General features: G+C 40.9%; 1 protein-coding gene across 1 annotated transcript; it reads right to left on the reverse strand.

Annotated features, from left to right (window-relative positions):
* Positions 1-1,594: 1,594 nt before the first annotated feature.
* On the reverse strand, positions 1,595-13,284 carry ndufa10 (NADH:ubiquinone oxidoreductase subunit A10). Its single transcript, XM_061692613.1, has 10 exons — positions 13,141-13,284; positions 12,157-12,325; positions 7,158-7,373; positions 6,990-7,076; positions 6,795-6,916; positions 2,941-3,020; positions 2,675-2,729; positions 2,513-2,598; positions 2,082-2,190; positions 1,595-2,010 (listed from the first exon to the last, which is right to left on the reverse strand). Exons 1-10 carry the CDS (start codon positions 13,213-13,215, stop codon positions 1,942-1,944), a joined length of 1,068 nt encoding a protein of 355 aa, XP_061548597.1. The 5' UTR covers positions 13,216-13,284; the 3' UTR covers positions 1,595-1,941.
* Between the last annotated feature and the right edge of the window lie 228 nt (positions 13,285-13,512).

The raw sequence follows: 13,512 nt of genomic DNA on the forward strand, positions 1-13,512 counted from the left end.
CAAATATTCATAAAATGGAAAATAAATAAATAAATAAATAAATACAGCCATATCGGCAGCCATATTGCGGAAAGACGCGTTGTTTCATGTTGATGCACGAGAGAGAAGGTTTCCCTGCATGCCAATCAAAGAGATTAATTGACTCAGAGGCTTTGTACATGCCTGTCCTGTACGGGCACTCATACAAGCCACGTGATTGGTTCCCGGTGCGACATCGACCAATGAGAGCACGAGTGGATTTACCCCAGCCCGTAAGCTGATAGGCTGCGCATCATCGCAGCCTCACCCAGCATCTTCCCTTGTTGTGTCTCGCCAGTCTCATCCACGCTGTTGTGTTCGCAATAACTTTTTTTGTTTAAGCGATAATTATTTTGATTAGTTAAGCAAGCCCTTACAATGGCGCCGAAGCGCTGTGCCCCTGCGAAAGCTTCCTCCGTGGCGCCCAAGAGGAAGAAGAAGATGATGACCACCAGTGAAAAAGTGAAACTTTTAGATTTGATCAAAGAGGGCAGAAGTTACGCATCTGTGGCACGCCATTATGGCGTGAATGAATCTACTGTGCGGTTCATAAAGAAAGAGGATGCAAACATCCGCAAAACTGCTTCAATAACCTTCAATAATCAACCGAAACGTGTGGTAACTCTGCGTAATAAAAGAATTGTGAAAATGGAAGCTGCAAACGGGGCAAATCCTACTTCACGGTTTTTCACCTTTTGCGGGGGGTTCTGGTCCCCATTAACCGCGAAAAACGAGGGAACATGTTATAACAAAAATACACCATCCCCTTGTCTCAAAAATGGTTTGTTCCACCCTAACTGTGGCTCAACATCAGATTTGGTTTAGTCACACACTTTACCGATATGTGTTATGCTTCTCTTTGATAGAAACTGCATTAAAGCGTACAAAATATAAATCTTTTATTTTATTTTTTTTTGCGGCTGGCCACGAGCTCAACACCCCGGAACCTCTTTGATCCTAGAATTGCACCTAGTGGCATGATTGACAGTCTTAACATTTGTTATATTTGGATCTGGATAGCCAACATATATCCTGCTTTTAATAGTCAATCAAAATGCTATTCCCATGTTTGCCCTGATAAGATTTTTTTAATCCTAGTTGTTCGTTGTGTTACAATTCTAATTGTCTGAAGCAATGCTATTTGTTTTAATCTTTACATCAGTGTTAAAGTACACATTTATTATAATTACTAATACTCCATAGCAAACTCACATGCCACAACACACTGCAGTTTACAGCTTCCTTGCATCTGCTAATCAACATTTCAATGTAATGACAGCAAAACTGGATCAAAATGCATAATAAAAAACAATACTATATATTATATAGGCATAGTAGACAACATTTTGCTTTTTAGGGCTTTAATTCTGATATTTTAAATTACAATAATTACATTATTTTAAATTGTATATTTAAATTTTGTGACATCATCGTATACATTAAGACAAAGGTAAAACCAATGCTATTGGATTTCTTTTGGAAGCGTACACCGATGGAGGGGGTGCAATATAAAGTCGCACCTAGGGCGCCACATTGGGTAGAGACGGCTCTGTATAGAATAATCGATGACAATCAATAGCAGCAGCTTGAACTTTATGACCTCATTTAGTTTCACAAGTGGGTCAAAACAATCTTAAGTTACGATGTACAACCACAATAATGAACATTGTTAAATTATTCCAACTGAATGAGCATTATCTTTGTAAAGGCCGAATATTTTTATGTTGGATCTTATTAGATAGTGAAGGAGTCTCCAATGAAGTGGCCGGTGTGTGTAAGTGCACTCCAATAACACATCGTGGATGTGTATGAGAAAATGTATTCTTTTAATACGTACATAATAGGATGTACAAGTGGAGACAATATGCTAACATTGCAGGCTGCAAGCTCATTTGTCGCTGGCGAGCCAGAAAGTGTTCTTCCTCACTTGAGCCAGATGTATTTGTCTCCGACGTCTGTGTTATAACCCCGAGCATATTTCTTCCCAGGAAGCTAAAAAAAATGACAAGATCAGAATTTAACAGTCGACAAGCAACAGCTGAAAACATGTACTGTCTTCATACCGATTTAAAGGCGTAGTATTTTTCATCAAAGTCGTGCGCCCCGATGGTGATCTCGGGCAGAAACCTGGGTATGTGGGTCAACGATGCCACCTTCTGTTTGTCTTCCACACTAAAAACAGCAAACGTGCTTAAAACCAGGACACTGCTTATTGTTTTCTTCTATACAGTGAACCCTTGCCGATTCGCGATAGACCAGTTGGGAACTCACCAATTTGCAAATTTTTCCGTAGAACCTAACATTTTTTTGCACCAATATTCGCCTTCGAAGGCACCATAGTGGAAGAGTAGCTAACCTTTGCCATTAGCTGACAGCACACAGCAGCGCAACCAAAGAATCCAATTACTGGTGAATGGTTGCTATTTGGGTTGGCCCCAAGCCCCACGAATAGAAACGGTTCACTGTATTTTCATTTCAACGACAAAGATCTCACAGCATTCTCATGTGATGGTAGGTGACGTCGTCCTGTTCCAGCCACGGGCCTTTCTCAAACTTCAAATACTCAATGTCCTCCACCACCTGATGGGGCGAAAACCTGTCAATTGCATGTACCACAGAAACATTTTGCAGATGTCTCTCAGCAGGGGACTCACACCTTCTCGACGTCTTGCGCTTGGGTCGCGTCATACGCCAACAACTCAGACTTTTCACTAAAAGCGAAAAAGGCCATACTTAGAGTCAGCTGCTATTGCACAGCTACGCAAAATCGTTCAACATTGTATCATTAAATGCTAACACCATGTTAAAAAAAAAAAGGGAAAAAAAATTGACCGTCTTAGTTTGAATAGATACTAACAATGACCAAAATGTTAAGTTTTTATTTTACATTTTCAACTACAGAAAAAAACATACATTACCCACCTGATTTGTGGGAGGAAGGACTTCTTGTAGCTGTCCTCGATGCTCTTCAGATACGGCAACGGCACATTCTGAAGATACGACTTGGAGGATACAAATAAAGACATTCCATTTCAAGTCAATGCAATCAAGACATCAGATTATATTCCGCTCAAACAGGAAAATATTGTCTGTTATTGGCATGATGAATGCACTGCAGTAAGTTGTTTTTGGAAGGTTTTTTTCAAACTGCTGTGTGTAACGGTTTGTGCTATGTGCCGTTTCAACCCTTAGGTGTCAGTCATGCCGAGGGCATTGAGTGCAATACCTGGATAACATTATGCTGGGGGGGAAAACACAAATAAAGACATACATACTACGTGACCTTGGTGTGATATGTTCATAACAATACAAACAATGTCCTTTCCCATGTTTGACAGTAGGCACCTTTTCATATCTCCCTGAACCAATGATGTATTTCACAAAGGTTAAGAGCTGGTTAGGTCTGACTTCTGACCCGAGGTTACATGTTCAAAAACGAAGGTGCCGATTGGCCGAAGAGGACATCTGTGTATCTGCAATGGATTACATTTCCTAAAGTACCTGGATGTCTGTCACAGCTAATTTGAAACTGAATTTCTCGAACTGAATTTGAATTGACAGGACTGAATGTGAAAATATATAGAGTTAAATTTCCAGTGGGGATCAAATCCAGTTTCAGAGAAACTGAAATAAATTGTATTATTATCTTCAATTTTATTGGACTTCAGATCCAAACTAATAAATTCAGTTTCAAATTATACGATTTAGATTCAGTTTTTGAATGTAATGATTCAAATGAAACAATACAGATTAAAATTATGTACAGTGGACCCCTGCCTACTTGCAGTTTGGGACCCGCAAATTCACCTATTGGTGGATTTTTTTCACTGAATTTTGTTTTTCAATTTAAACCAAAAATAGATAAATTCCATTTATTTTTCCCTTATGGGGGGGTGGGGGGGGTGCAGGGACCAACCCAGAAAACGCTTACTGGCGGTTTATCCCCGCTTAGTCGAGGACTGTTTTTGTTTAAAAAATAATTTTCAAAAAGCGCACTCTCCTTCCAAGCACACATAAACGTCACCAGTTTTGCATACTTTCACTTACGGAAAATCAATCGCCTCCGTCCATCCCTCATCCCCCACACTGCCGCTGTCCTTGTTCATGGCCTCGTCACTTCCCGCCTGGATTATTCCAACTCTCTCCTCTTTGGTCTCCCCCACAAGTCACTAAAACAACTCCAGTATTATCACAAGGACCCCCCTCCACTCATCACATAACTCCAGCGCTGCAACGATTCCACTGGCTGCCTGTCCAGTACCGCATGGCTTTCATCCAATATAAAATACTGATCTGCACCTTCAAGGCCATCAATAACCTCGCACCGCCATATCTTGCGGACCTCCTTCACAATGCCAGACCCTCCCACTCTCTCAGATCATCCTCCTCCATCCACCTCACCATCCCTTCTACCAGTCTGTCGACTGTTGGCGACACAGCCTTCAGCCGCTCTGCCCGCTGTCTTTGGAACTCACTACTACCTGGCCTCCAAAACGCAGATTCATTAAACCTCTTAAAATTCAAACTCAAGACACACCTACTCCAGACTGCCTATTCACTAAAATATTTTCCACATTATTTGCCATTTCAATTGATGTTTTGTTCTGTCATTTTTATTGTATTGCTTGATTTCTTTTAAAGTAGAACCAAACAGCCCAAAAAATTTCTTGAAAATTTGACACATCACAGAAAACTAACAACAAGCCAGACAATGAATGCATGAATGCAAAAATAAATGTATATTATTAAGTATACGAAATCAGGTTTAAAAATGGACAATAACTGAGACATTCTTTCAGCTTGCAGACGCTGAGGGTGTGACGCTGAATGCTCTCAAAACCCCGTCTCCCCAGAACTTTCAACTGTCAATCAAGCCTGTGAATATTCCCATTCATTCAGGTCATTTCTGTCTCAGGGCACTAAAACGATCACAACTGGATTGTTTGTCTTAGAAGACGTTTTGCCTCTCATCCGAGCAGGCTTCATCAGTTCATGCCATACGTGGTGTGGGGCATGCCTCTTATGTTGGAGCATAAATAGCGGAGTTTTCCACACAAACACTGGCTTGTGGGTATTAACTAAGCCTTGTCGCATGAACTGATGAAGCCTGCTCAGATGAGAGGCGAAATGTCTTCTAAGACAAACAGAACAGTCCAGTTGCGTTCGATTTAATGCCCTGAGAACTGTCAATCGAGTATGTGCCTTCTCTCACACCACACTGTCTCATTGCACACGCTCTCACGGGCAGCAGAGAAGCAGCCTCTGAGCCGGTATAAAGACCATAAACCGCACCATCAGGAGAATTTTCCCTCCTCTGAAATTCAGCAGTACAACATGCTTCTGTGGCTGTCGCCTCTGAAATTCAGCAGTACAACATGCTTCTGTGGCTGTCGCAGGGTGCGCCATAAGCAGCCACAGCACAAGACGCATATTGGTCCCACTGGATGAATTATCTCCCTTCCCTCCTCGCCCCGTGAATTGTGGCCAGCAGCTGTGAGGCTGACATACCTAATGCTTTTGTGCCGGACCACCGTCAGGTACTCTAACCGGTGTCGAGCTGGCAAGCGGCTACGGGGCTCTGGATCCTATCCAGTTTGCTGCTCCCTCGCAATGCGCCTCGTGCCAAATGGCCATGACAGTATAGTAATTTCTCGTGTTTAATGCAAATTTTTTTCCCTTAAAAAATTGTCAAAAGTCAATAGTGCACATTATACATAGGCATAGGGGCAAATGGAAAAAACTTTCACATTTTATAAATGTATGACGCCATCTAGTGGTTATGAAAAAGCTATACACTTTCATTCCAAAATGCCACCGCCACCTAGTGGTTTAGTGGTAGTGGCTACACTTTCATTCCAATATGACAGGGGTATGTATGACTGAATATATGTACAGTTGTGCTCAGAAATTTACATACCCTCGCAGAATTTGTGAAATATTGTTGTTTTTTGTTTTTTTTTAATATGACTGATTACTGAAAAAAAAACATCATTAATTTCTTTATGGTTATGTTTTGTTGAATGATAATGCTTTTCTGAAATGCTTGACCGTTTAATTTGAATTCCACTAAAATAAAATTGTGTTTCACCTGTTCCTTCATTTTTTATTTAAAGAATTGTACCCATCTTACAAATTCTGCCTGGGTAATCAAGTACAAAATAAGAGCAAGTAAATAAAAAAAAAATAAAATAAAAAAAAAGGATTACGTGTTGAAATAACGTGCTTAACTTCAGAATAATTCTTTGAAAAAAACTAACAAAATACAGATCATACTTCATATTTTGATTCTATGGGTAGAAGCAAAATCATGCATTGTAAAAATGCATTATACATGGGTAGAAGGGTTTTCCAGAATTTTGAGGTCAACTTTGGGGGTGCGTATTACACACGAGAAATGACAGTAACACAAAACACATTCGCACTCACAGTCATGCCTACGGGCAATTTAGAGTCTCCAATTAATGCATGTTTTTGGGATGTGGGAGGAAACCGGAGTGCCCGGAGAAAACCCACGCAGGCACGGGGAGAACATGCAAACGCCACACAGGCGGGGCTGGGGATTGAACCCAGGTCCTCAGAACTGTGAGGCTGATGCTCTAACCAGTCGCCCACCGTGCCAGCCTGGAGATAAAATTTTTTTATTTTTTTTAAATAAAAGAAAAACAACAACACAAACAGATGTGAAGTCTTAAACTGGGTTGAAAGCCAAACGATAATGAACTAATCATTGATCATTGATTTAGCACAAATTGAACAGTGAAACGAGTTAATTTTACCTTGCCACTTTGTGTCAACTTCTTCTGGACCTCGTCGGCAGGCACGTCCACGTAGACGACGAGGTGCGGAGGCAGGAACTCGCAGATGCTGATGTCTTTGATCTCATTGTAGTGCTGCACACCTGCAAATGGCAAGGCAGCGTTGACGACACGCATGTACGTTTGCAACCGCAACATCAAGGACGAGGCGCTTACACTCTTTCCTGATATAGCCCTGTTTAAACATGGCGTCCAGGAAAACCATGTCGCTGAAGGGCGAACGCTCCATGATGACACCTTGACCTTCGACACAGGATCAAAATCTCAATGTTAGAGAGAAAAGTGAAGGGACGTAATGAACGTTGTAATGGGTCTTCATGCTACCTGTGGTGAGCAAGTGTTCGATGGCGTCTGAGTACTGCAGCAGGCGCATGATGTACATCCACAGTTGCAGCCTGTAGCTGTTCCCGTCGGCTGCTTTCGGGTCCATGTAGAACTTCTCCAGGCTGCACATCCCATTGAAGTCGACCGGGAGGGGCTCCTTCTCCCCAGACATCTTGTCCAAGTAGAAGGTGTCGGGTTCGGGCATGTAGAGCATCCCTAAGGAAATACAACAACGTTAACTTATTGAAGAAAAAGAAGTGTTAATGTATACTTTATACAGGACAGTGAGGTCTAACAGCAGAAATGCACAGGAGCAACGTATCCCAGAGGGCAGCCTTGCGTGTGTTCTGTTGTGGATGAAAACACAACACACGTGTACTTGCGCCACCTAGTGGTGAATGTGGTAAATTTAAGTTTTGTTGTATGTTTAGACACCACAGTAAAAATGTAAAACAATTCATTTGAAGAGGCTGTACAAACTTAAGATTTGTTTAGATTTTACCTTCAATGAGTGCCACTTTGGACACCAAGTTTCAGTGGTTGTCATGACCATTTCCTCTATCACTTTGCTCTTTATACACACACAAAACGCGGATAGAAAATTAAAAACAATACAAAAATCAGCTGAATGATGCTGAACTGAATTGAACCTTATTTTTGTTCAGATTCCGCATTCTTATTTGAGTTCTGGATCATAATTTTCTCAAACTTTTAGGTCAAATTTAAAGTTGTTACACTGCCAATTTCTGAATTCTGTTACATAAACAAGAATCCAGCCATCCATCCATTTTCTGTACCGCTTATCTTCACTAGGGTCGCAGGCGTGCTGTAGCCTATCTCAGCTATCTTCGGGCGAGAGGCGAGGCACACCCTGAACTGGCCGCCAGCCAATCACAGGACACACACAAACAACCATTCGCAATCACATTCACACCTACGGGCAATTTAGAGTATTCGATCAACCGACTACATGTTTTTTGGGATGTGGGAGGAAACCGGAGTACCCAGAGAAATCCCACACAGGCACGGGGAGAACATCAAAACTCCACACAGGCGGGGCCGGGATTTGAACCCCGGTCCTCAGAACTGTGAGGCAGATGTGCTAGCCAGTCCTCCACCGTGCCGCTATAAACAAGTAGTATATTAAAATAAAAGCTGTATGTGTTTTATAAGAAACTTTCCATGTTCACAGTTTTTTAACAAACCCATTAGTTTCAGGAGCTTCTTTTTAATGTGAGACTGATTGGGCAACACACTAGTAAAGCATTCTGGGATTTGTAATATTAGTGGCGCATTGGCTATATACTGGCGGGCCAGCTCTAATACACTTTTTGATATGGTCTTGCGGGCTAAATATAATTACATCGTGGGCCAAATTTGGCCCCCGGGCCTGAGTTTGGTATGCATGTACGACAGGGTCCGAAATATCCGGTATCGTCTCGCAGTGCGATATGAAAATGTGAGGTAATGCGAAATACGAGGTAAAATTAGGTATTTGGCAATGCATTCCTCAATTTCGATCACTAAAATATGCGATGCATGTTTTTAAAGTGTACAAAAAAATTATAATTCTGAGCAGTCAGCAACACTCAAAACAAAATGTTTTTTTCTCATAGCTCGACGAAAAGCGCGTGGATTGCGAACAGAAATGAAAACTGCGTGGCAGCAGAGGTAAACAGAAAGCTTGGTCAAAAGCAGAGCTGTCAAATATTACGGAACGTCTGAATTTTGTTATGGGAATCACTGAATGCTGACTCGTTTCCGGCCGTAACACTGAGTTCAAAGTTCCTAAAATAATTTGATGAGATAAACACTATATTTATAAAAAAAAAAAAAAAAAAAAAAAAAAAAAGGCACATCAACATTAAGCAGTCACGCACCTCCCTGCTTTCCGGGTACTACTAGTGACTGGTGCACACTATTTTTTGTAAAAACTAATTTTGTACAGTGGACCATCGATAGAACGGACTAAAAGCCTCTTTATACTCCTGCGGTCCACAACGCCCGCATTGCATCACGTGACCGACGAATTGGCTCGTGTGGCCCCTCTGCGTAGCTTGACGCACACACGGCAAAAATTGTTGCTGCATAGCTTGACGCACACACGGCAAAAATTGTTGCTGCACATCAAACACCACGGAGATCATCTCTCGTGATTGGTCCGTTTTGGTCACATGCTGTGATGACGTACTCAGCGTGCCCCTTGATTCTACATACCATCTACGCCGCCGCCTTGTTGATCGATTTTGCAGCATAATTAAAACGTATCATCTGGTCATCTAGGTCCACTTGTACTAGCAGACTCTGTTCCAATGTCACCATTGTTGTTGCTGAAAGGAAAGTAAAAACGGCTACCGGAAATGGCCAAAAAAATGCAGAGGAAACTCCACACTGTGGTGTCCTAGCCAATACCAGCCGTAGCGACACCCCCGACTTGGAGATGAACTGCAGTAAATTTTCAAAACAGCGCGCATCGGTTGCGCTCGAGTAAAAGGCAAACTACACGCGGGACAGCCGTAGTGACGTCACCACGGCCGCCGTCCGCGCACATGTAAAGAAGCCTTAATAGGGGCGCCTTTCGAATTGGATCTACGGTATTTTTTTTGTGCATCTGTGACCCGGAAATATGCCAGTCCCATTCTCTGCTTGCAGGGCTGCCTTTCAAATTGGATCGACGGTATTTTTTTGTGCATCTGTGACCCGGAACTATGCCAGTCCCATTCATGCATTGCACCACAGCACCAGTAAACAATAGCAGCCAATTCTGGAACTAATGGACTTTGTGGACAGCATTTTAAGTGATAAATGGAAACTATTTTTGGACACATTGCTCAGTCCCGACGGTCCATTTTATCCGATAACAGTTATATCTGGGTCCGCTTTATCGAGGTTCCCCTGTATAGCATTAAATGCTATGCAAAAATGTTTATGAGTATTTTGGACCCTGGTTACTCTGCTTGCCAGGGCCAATAAGACTAATTAAATAAAAATACAATATTTTAAATACAATTATTTAAAAACACACACGCACAATTATTAGAAGAATGTCCCTCTCTCATTTTTTGGGACCCAAGTCACTTGATTTTGTCCATCCAATCCGATCAGCAATGTATTAAGGAAAAAAAGGAGTGCATCCAAATTCATAGATCATTTTATCCTTGAGACTATGTGAGTCCCAGGATGCACATGTCTGGAAACAATGAGTCCTATCCCTGGAACAATGAGTCCCTGCAACTTATCATCACATAGTACAGATCCATTAATCCTCCGCTACGACGGTTGTTGCTTCACGATCCCACTATATTGCAGATTTTCACTTCTACAATATTTTTGTGTTATCCATTCCTCTCGGTCTCTCTCAATATATTGTTTCAGCCTGCCACGATAGCAAATTTATTTAGGAGAATATTTTCCCAAAAACATATATATGTAAATATGTGCATGAATGAGAGGGGTGGAGGGGGAAGAGTGAGGCTACAGGGAGAAGAGATAGCAAGGGTGGAGGACTTCAAATACTTGAGGTCAACAGTCCAGAGCAATGGTGAGTGTGGTAAGAAACAGGTCCAAGCAGGTTGGTACGGGTGGAGGAAGGTGTCAGGTGTGTTATCTGACAGAAGACTCTCTGCTAGGATGAAGGGCAAAGTTTATAAGACATTGGTGAGGCCAGCCATGATGTACGGATTCGAGACAGTGGCACTGAAGCGACAACAAGAAGCAGAGCTGGAGGTGGCGGAAATGAAGATGTTGAGGTTCTCTCTAGGAGTGACCAGGTTGGATAAGATTGGGAATGAGCTCATCAGAGGGACAGCCAAGATTAGATGTTTTGGAGACAAAGTTAGAGAGAGCAGGCTTTGAAGGTTTGGACACGTCCAGAGGAGAGTTAGTGAGTATATTGGTAGAAGAATGATGATGATGGAGCTCCCAGACAAGAGAGCTAGAGGAAGACCAAAGAGAAGGCTGATTGATGTCATGAAGGAAGACATCAGGGCAGTTGGTGTTAGAGAGGAGGATTCAAGAGATAGGCTTACACGGAGAATTATAACACGCTGTGGTGAACCCTGATGGGGTAAGCCGAAAGGAAAAGAAGATATACACTGTATAGTTCACTGTTACTGCTATATATGATTGAGCTACATTGAACCAACCAAGCGACAATATATCAACTTAAATACACTCAAATTCTACGATTCACATGAATTCAAAACAGCACAGCTTAAGTATAAAATACACAACAAGCCACTTCTCCACACTACTCACAGGCTCTTCTCGATAAGAGAAAAATATAATCTAATTAATTAATCTAATATAATCTGAAAATATAAAAAAGAGATGTGAGTCCTTAAGAGGAGTTAGCATATGTAATTATTATGATAATAAATTGAAATCATGTAGCTCCCTAATTAGGTTTAAAAACATGTTTAAAACAAGAGTGACAAAAAATGTAAATAAATCAGGTAAAATAAATAAATGAATATATGAATAAAATATTGTATGTGTATATGTATATCAGAGCGATAAACACACTAACTGTGAGGATGATGAAGAAGTTAGCAATGCTATCTTGAATATAGTGGGTTGTGTGTATATAATTTTTTTTAAATCTCCAATACACTTGGATGGACCCGTTATTTGTAGATAGTTATAGTTAATTCTATATTGTACATGGACCGGCTCACTTAAAATTCCTAGATTATATATATATATATATATATATATATATATAAACACACACACACGCGCACGAAATCAGCTTCCTAAATCATTACTATTATACTAGTCAGGTATGTTCACAGAATTAGGGGTAGGACCTCATAATTTGTTTTTGTTCTTCCTACACCTTTTGAAAAAACTGTATACATTGTACATTCCCTTGATGATTATTTCCTTGTTTTTGTTTTGTAGTTTTTTCCATTATCAAAGTTTTATACATTTTTTATTGCTTTGTTTTCTGTATATGTTCAATGAATACAAACAATATATATGCACACAGACGATTTACCAAGCTTGTCAGCCAGCTTCTGTGCCAGCGCTCCTTTGCCTGACGCTAGGTTGCCGTCCACTGAAATGATCTTGCTGGACTGTTTCAAGTGCGGCGTGGTCCTCTCACCCAGTGCATACGCCCACCAGCCATACTTCAGCTTCCTCACCGCCGTCATGTGCACAGACGTCTTAGATGACAAAACAAGCAATGCAGATACTAGCGTCAAGGGTGCCATTAGAGAGAGAAAAGTGGTGATGATTCCTGAAAATTGAATTTTCAACTTCCGCCATTGAAGTACACAAAGTTTTTTCAAGTGGCGCTCATGTCTAGCAGATGTATAACAGAAATAATTGTGCTAAAAACGTTCTGTTTTCACTGCATTTTCATTGCTGTTGATTGTTACTTAGCAAAACTACATGTGAATTATTTAACCAATCTGTACAACAGAAAAAACTGAGGATTTTGGGCATATTCTAAAGTGCCTATTTTATTTTTTAATGGTGGGAGCAGAAGTAGAAATGTTTTCCCACTTTTATTAACTTGGCAATAATTTCCATTAAGGGATATTTATTAGAGTTCACAGTGCATGCACCTTATTTTTGTTATTCAATGTTATAATATTTATTTTAATAATAACATTCAAATACACCTACCATTAACGTGTAAATTCAAAGGTGGATGTTGAGGATGCAAAATGTAAACAATGTAGTGTATTTATTTTGACAGGTCGCAATAAAACCACTATTTAAACATATTTAGCGACGAATCTAGCTTTATTGTGCATATTAGCCTCGAGCGAAAATTAGTTAAAGACCACAATTAGAATTTTAACACATTTTTATGTGGCGAAACTCCAATACACTCACTACACTTGTGCCATTAGCTGGTTAGCGACAGTTTGTAGTGCTGACGGATGGAGAGGTAGCTAGCCTGCTCGTTTAGCATGTCCTTGTGAGACCGGAAGGTAAAAGTCACGAGCAATCGTGTATTTTGTGTCCGTACCTTCTGAACAACATTCGCGGTTTTGAAAGCGGTTGCCACCGAAGGGAAAACCAGCCGGATCGCCCTCAGAGCCATGATCAACTGTCCAGCAGAACCCCTGCGACCTGACCCGAACTAGCTAGCACAGCTAACTGGTCACTGATATTGTACGTCACAGTTGGGCCCGAAACAAGTGTTGTCTCAGACTATGTACGTCAAAAAGGTGGCTATTCATTTGCCTGATTTATATTGTTGTTTTATTTGACGAACTGTTTCTTAAAATATATTGAGTATGCATTTGTAAATTAGAGTATAATTATGTATCGTATAGATGATTAGCATTATTAAATGACAAACGTAATTAGTGTCTCTTCCATTTCGCCTGCAGGGGTT

Source organism: Phycodurus eques, chromosome 12 (assembly GCF_024500275.1).
Source record: "Phycodurus eques isolate BA_2022a chromosome 12, UOR_Pequ_1.1, whole genome shotgun sequence".
Classification (NCBI taxonomy): domain Eukaryota; kingdom Metazoa; phylum Chordata; class Actinopteri; order Syngnathiformes; family Syngnathidae; genus Phycodurus; species Phycodurus eques.